This window comes from Alosa alosa, chromosome 7 (genome assembly GCF_017589495.1).
Source record: "Alosa alosa isolate M-15738 ecotype Scorff River chromosome 7, AALO_Geno_1.1, whole genome shotgun sequence".
Classification (NCBI taxonomy): Eukaryota; Metazoa; Chordata; class Actinopteri; order Clupeiformes; family Clupeidae; genus Alosa; species Alosa alosa.
This window is the reverse complement of record NC_063195.1, coordinates 4,826,607-4,833,793: the sequence shown is the minus strand read 5'-3', so window position 1 is coordinate 4,833,793 and position 7,187 is coordinate 4,826,607. Positions and strand designations below refer to the sequence as shown.

The following is a 7,187-nucleotide window of genomic DNA, read 5'->3' as shown; positions in this document are numbered from 1 at the left end:
ATGAGTTCTTCTATCCACGAATTCATCGGTTATAGGAGGAACAGGATGAATTCTGAGAATGCAGTGAGAGAAGAAAAGGTAACCTAACATGCCTTTTAGCCCAGTTGGCGTATTGGCTGCAATATGCAAAATATAGCTGTAGCGAACAGGCACAAAGTAGCCTCCCGTAATACTCCCATTTTATTCAAGGTAGAGCTACTACTGACAACTCCAGGCTTCCGCATGCTTGTTTGTTTACACGAATACAAGCTGAAGTGCAAAAGCGAAATACTAGGCCCTAACGTTTGCCTACTGCCCCCATCAATGCAGATATTTCAAATAAATATATATATATATATATATATATATATATATCCTTGATAGCCTATGCTGGGTTTTGTGGAAGAGAAAACGGACTGTTTTAGTAGTAGTATTAGGCAATATGCAGTCAGATAGGTCACCATGGGCATATTTGGATTAGCTACAGATGGATTCACAAATAAATAAATTAGCCTACATTTGGCAGGATACTTGATATACAGGCTAAATGCAAATATGGCAATGTATTATATTATTTTACATTAACAAAATGTAGGAAAATAGAACAGACTGAAAATAAAGTAAGCACTGATCTTTAAAATCCTTTTTCCTGTAGCCTAAATGTTGTCAGTCATTCTTAATATTCGCAATTGGTGCACTGGCACGTTTAACTGTTAGCTGCAGTGTAATGTTAGATTATGTGTAAGTTAAGTACAGAAGTGACTGTGTGCCCAAATTTTTGTCTGTGCTCCTAAATTTTTTTACTTGGGCGCACAAGTGCTCCTGGAAAAAAATGTTAGTGTAGAGCCCTGAATGTATTTGCATTTCCATGTTTTTATTAGTGATCATTTTCTGAATGGGGTGGGAATCAAATGTTTCATCACTCTAATGGTAGATATGTATAAGAGCAGTTTGTTTGCTGTTTTCCAGCAATTACAAAGAAATTCATAGTGGGCTTTAAAGGTGCCATGTGTAAGAATTGAGGTAAAAATATCCAAAAAATGAGCTACACGCATCAAAAGAATGAGAAGAAATAAGGGCGATGATGTCATTAAAAAAATGACAAGGTATAGTGCTGCAGAGATCAACCCTAATAAGCATGCTAAATTACTAGCCACAGCCGACAGGTGTCATAATACCAGTTTAAAATTATGGGAGGCGGTATCGCGGGCAACATAACCGCCAGCCAAAACTACACAATACACGTGTCTCGGTTGTTACTCTAGGGTAGACCAACTCACTTTCTGGAGGTATACTGCTCCATCTTTTATGGAATGTGGAGTATGAATTGATTTTTTGGCGGACATTACACATGGCACCTTTAACATATTCCTATATTTGTATTAGGGTATGACAAAGTGTTTTCATGTTTTCAGAACTACCGGTACCCATGACATTCATTACATTACATTACATTACATTACATTACATTACATTTGGCTGACGCATTTTTAGCCAAAGCGACTAACAACATGGTAAACAGTTTAAGTTTTAGAGCAATTCTCAACAATTTTAGGACAATTTAAAAAACATTTACATCAATAGGCTACACTCATCCACTCATGTGTTCACTGTCTGACTGTCTGGCTGTCTGTGTGTGTGTGTGTGAAAGATTCTTATACATGTTTATTTGAAGTTTTACTTATACATGTTTATTTAATTCAATAATACACTCATCCCATTCTATAATCACTGTTATACTGTTTCACTGTGTGTGTGTGTGTGTGACAGATTCTTATACATGTTTATTTAATTCTTAATACATTCTTTATTCATGATATTCTTATACATTTTGTCAACATAACAAATTGTTTAACATACTGGCTCCATGACATATGTCAACATTCAAATTGACCATACTGGCTCGGTGTTGAAATATTCATAAATTAATTTGAAATAAAGAAAGTTAAACATAAACATTTCAGAATAGCGATAAGGATGAGGTGCAAGTCAGTGTAGTGTTAGTTACATAAAAGTGAAGTGTAAGTCAGTACAGAGGCGAAGGTAGCATAACAAAATGAATGCCAAGCCGGGGAGGAGAACGCTGGAGTGCAGACTGAGCCGATCTTAAATATCACTCCCAATCAGGCACACCTGGGCACACAGGGGAAACAAGCACCCAGGCACGTCAGTGCCGGTGGGCGGAGTTAGGACACAGTGGCCTGGGCCGTAACAAAATACATTGTAAAGATTTTACCCAGTATTTAGCAGACACTTTTTATCCAAAGAGAAATGGACTCGCCACAGTTGGAAACAAAGATCCGCATGAACGGTTAACCAAATAACTGTTAAACTCTTCATTTCTCATTTTGGCAAGTAGCTGCATAGCCTATCGGACGTCCCATGTCAATATTGGACGAACAGAAGCAAAGTGAAGTTGATATGGCAAGCCAGTTTAACATGACAGACTGAAGTCTCTCAGTTGATAATCAGCCATTTTCCACACACTAAAGTGGCGCAGTACCTGCCATAATTCAGACGCCAATACAAAAATAAACTCGCCATTGGCCTGGTACTGACGCTCCACATACTTGTTCATCATGAATCATGTTTTCATGTTATTGTTTGTTTGTTTGGTTTGTTTGGTTTGTTTGTTTGGAATGTATTGACATGTATTCCCTTCATTGCAGACAGAGGGGGAATCTCATCCCTGGATCACAGACAGTCAGAAATGTCTTCACTTCATGAGTATTATGTGTTTGACAAGGATCACTATCACTGGTTTGCTAAATATTATTCTATGTTGTTGTTTATGTCTTAACCACTCTATTTATGTACTGTACTTTTACTGTACCCTTTTATGTACTCTGTACTTGTGTTTATGTAAAGCACATTGAAATAAGATGACCTTATCTTGCCCATTATGTGTGTGAGAGAGAGATAGAAAAAGAAAGACAGTTTAAGCATCTGTGTGTGTGTTTTGTGTATTGTCCGTGTGAATTTGTGTTTGTGTGTTTGTGTGACAGCAAAAGTATGTGTGTGTGTTAGAGAGAGAGATAGAACACCAAACTACTGCAGCATAACACATAATGTTACAACAGCATAATTTGTCTGTGTGTGTGTGTGCATGTAATTCTCTCTGTCTGTCTGTCTGTGTGTGTGCATCTGTCTGTCTGTCTCTCTGTGTATGTGTGTGTGACTGATTCGTATACATGTGTTCACTGTCTGGCTGTCTGTGTGTGTGACAGATTCTTATGTGTTCACTTTGTCTGGCTGCAGGGAAAGTGTGGATGCAGTTTTGCCAATCAAGATTGAGATCATAGAAGAGGAAGACTGGCCTGGACCGGAACATGACTGTAAACAGGAGGCAGAATTACCAGGACTGGAAAAAAAATTGTAAACAAGAAGCAGAATCGCCTGGACAAGAACATGCTTTTGAACAGAAAGTAGAACTGCCTGGACAGGAACATGAGGAAGAGGAAGTAAAACCACCTGGACCGGAACATGACTGTAAACAGGAGACAGAATTACCAGGACTGGAAAATAATTGTAAACAGGAAGCAGAATCACCTGGACAAGAACATGCTTTTGAACAGAAAGTAGAACTGCCTGGACAGGAACATGACTGTAAACAGGAAGAAAAATGGCCTGGACCGGAACATGATTGTAAACAGGAAGTAGAAACACCTGGACCAGAACATGATTGTAAACAGGAAGTAGAAACACCTGGACCGGAACATGATTGTAAACAGGAAGTAGAAACACCTGGACCAGAACATGATTGTAAACAGGAAGCAGAATCGCCTGGACAGAACCACGATCATGAACAGAAAAGAGAATTGGACTTAAATAAATATGACCATCATGATTCCTCTCCTACAAGTAAGTTACTGTGTAGCTTGCATGGTAAAATACTTGTTTGTAATGTTCTCTTAGTTGAGCAACACATTTGTTGTAAAAAGCATATCAACAATCAACCAGCAAACACACGTTGGCCAAACGTTGATATTGGTTGGTTGAGGTGGAAACAATGACATACCATTGTCAGCCCCTCAAACAATTGTAGCCTATATAGAATGTTGGTTTATAGGCTAGTCATGTTCGGCATCAAAGCCAACGTGTCACTTAGACGTCAACAAAAATAGGCTACAATTAATACACAAGGTATGTGTAACAGGGTTTCAAAAAACATTAAAGTATGTCTGAATGAATAGTTGGTCAAAGTGGGGTATTTAGTCAATAACGCAAAAATGTGTCTTTTACTAAGTGATACCTTACACCTGCACTTATTTGTAAGACTAGGATAGGCTATTTGTAAGACTAGGATAGGCTATTTGTAAGACTAGGATAGGCTATTTGTAAGACTGTAAGACTAGGATAGGCTATTTGTAAGACTAGGATAAGCTATTTACAAGACTAGGACAGGCTATTTGTAAGACAGGAACAGGATAGACTAGGATAGGCTATTTATAAGACTACTAGGACAATAGGCTATTTATAACACTAGGATAGGCTATTTGTAAGACTGTAAGACTAGGGTAGGATATTTGTAAGACTAGGATAATAGGCTATTTGTAAGACTGTAAGCCGTACAGATGTCCCTTGTGTTTCAGAACATTTGCCGACCTAGCCATTCTTACGGATCACAAACAAACTCACATCAGACTGTACCTCTGCAACATGTGCATGAAAGGTTTCCGTGATCTCCCAAGCCTCAGGGACCATCAGCTTCTCACGTGTGGAGAACTCCATCGACACCGCCACCAAGACCATCAAGAGCTGGGGTTGGCGTCGTAACGGGGTCGGGGGGCCCTGCAGCATCGGTGTTGTCAGTGTGGAAAGACGTTCTCCAAGATAAATTCGCTCAAGACCCACCAGAGAATTCACACAGAGAGAAAGCTGTGTGTGTGCAGTAAATGTGGGCAGGTGTTCAGGACGAGGCGAGAATTCACAGACCATCAGAAGATCCACACGGGCGAAAAGCCATTTCGGTGTCCTCAGTGCCGAGAGTCCTTTATGTTTAAGGAGCAGTTGCAGACACACCTGAAGTCGCATGAGGAAAAACGCTGTAAGTGTTTAGAATGTGGTAAGGCTTTTATGGACTCGCACAACTTGGAGAGACACCGGATAATCAGACACACTGGAGAAAGGCCTCATAGGTGCAAAGAGTGCGGAATGAGTTTCGGTGAAACGCATATCCTTGAACAACATCTGAGGATCCATACTGGAGAAAAGCCGTTTCAGTGTAGCACGTGTGGGAAGTGCTTCAGACATGGCAACAGTCTGGCGGCACATCAGGTCATCCATTCGCCAATAAAGCCACATCGGTGCTCCCAGTGTGGGAAGGCATTTAAGTGGAAGATTTGCCTCAAGCTGCACGAATCAAACCACGCTAAAGAAAAATGGTATCAGTGTACTATATGTGGAAAGAGTCTCAAGTACATCTCACATCTGGGCGTTCACCAGAGGTTCCATAGGCGGGAAAGGCGACGTCAATGTTCATTATGTGGATTGAAATGTAACTCTGTGTATGAACTCAGGAGATATCAGCCACCCTGGAGTAGAACGTTATCCTTGCCCAGTGTGTGAGAAAAGCTTTATGCAGAAGTCTCATCTCAAACTACACCAGAAGGTCCATACGGGAAAAAAGCCTTATCGGTGTTTAGAGTGTGGAAAGACATTCAGGCTAATGTCCACACTTACGGAACACCAGGCGATCCATACTGGAAAAAAGACTCATCGGTGTCTAGAGTGTGGGAAGACGTTCAGGCGACGCTCCAAACTTGGAGAACACCAGAGGGTCCATTCTGAAGAGAAGCCTTATTCATGTCCTGTATGTGGGAAGCGTTTCAGATGGAAGTCGTCCATCGCCAAGCATCAGAAGATTCACACAGGAATAAAGCCTCATCAGTGCTCCGAGTGTGGAAAGGCTTTTACATACGCGTCTTGTCTGAAGAACCACCAGAGGATCCATACTGGGGAAAGGCCGTATCCGTGTCCCCGGTGTGGAAAGGCATTTAGGACCAACTCTAATTTGAGGCTCCATGAGAACGCATGGAAGAGAGAAGCCAAGTACGGAATGAAGGTGCACCAGCGTTCTCAGTGTGAATAGGGATGTTTACACTTGTATTCTCTGAGGTCACATCAGACACTCCACACAGAAGAAAAGCCCTCTGTGTGAACAGACTTTTAGTCACCTCACTGGTCATCAGAAGATCCATCAGAAGATCTGTACAGATGGAACGTCGTATCAGTGTTCTCTGTGTAGCAATACTGACAGGTTTAGGCTTAAGTTAAGTGCATCCAATTCATAAATTGTTTGTTGAAGTGTAACTCGGAGTGAAAACAAACTAGGGTGTAATCACGGTAGTTAACAACTTCAAACTTTACCTTTTATTAAAATACCTTAATTGGTGGCGTTTTGAGCATTACCGTTTATTTGCATTATCACTGAATAGGCTTACAGTAAAGCTAACCGGTGCCTGTCGCTATTTTATACCCCTAACAATGCTTTAAATATAATAACACTTCTGTTGTGTGGTGAGGGTTTCTCCAGACAAACCAAAGTATTGTAGACTTTGAAAGTGTACCGAGAGGTTATAATAAGACCCGTATGGAAGAAAATGCCTTTGGAAGAAAATGGAAGAAAATGCCTTCCTGGTCCATACCTTCCTGATTCAGTATGATACCGTATCGTCAAATACGCGGGCATGTTCAACCTTGCTACGCTGTAAGATCAAACAGTTACCAGTTACAGGTGTTACAACCTCTCTGTACGGTTTTGTATGTTTCTTTTAACTGCAGATCTTTTATCAGCACAAATGTAGCACGAACTATTGAGATTACTTTGGGGAAATTTGGACAAGTATGGGGGGCTGAGTGACGTCCCTGGCCAGAAAATGTGAAGTTTAATTAGGCTAGGCCTACTTAAAACCCTTAATGGCACAAACAATATTTTTTACGGCACAAACCGGCACAAATAGCAGGGTTTTGAATATCATTTTGTAATGACATGGGGGGCCAGCTTGACGCAGACCTGTGACTTTTTTTTTTCCAAGACTTGCCAATGGAACATTTATTTAGTATGAGAATAATAAAGTCTGGTTATTTAAAGGGAAACTGTAGTCTAAGAGCAACCTAGGGTCTTACAATGTGTGACTTATGATGTGTTTTAACCTTAAACCAACTTTCTCTCTGTCACACGCACGCTATTTGTTTATCCAGCACTG

At 40.6% G+C, this 7,187-nt stretch overlaps 1 protein-coding gene across 1 annotated transcript; it reads left to right on the top strand.

The window, feature by feature from the left end:
• The first annotated feature begins 4,974 nt into the window (after window positions 1-4,974).
• On the top strand, window positions 4,975-6,070 carry LOC125297689 (gastrula zinc finger protein XlCGF49.1-like). The gene is made up of 2 exons (XM_048248133.1): window positions 4,975-5,044; window positions 5,499-6,070. Exons 1-2 carry the CDS (start codon window positions 4,975-4,977, stop codon window positions 6,068-6,070), a joined length of 642 nt encoding a protein of 213 aa, XP_048104090.1.
• Window positions 6,071-7,187: the final 1,117 nt, after the last annotated feature.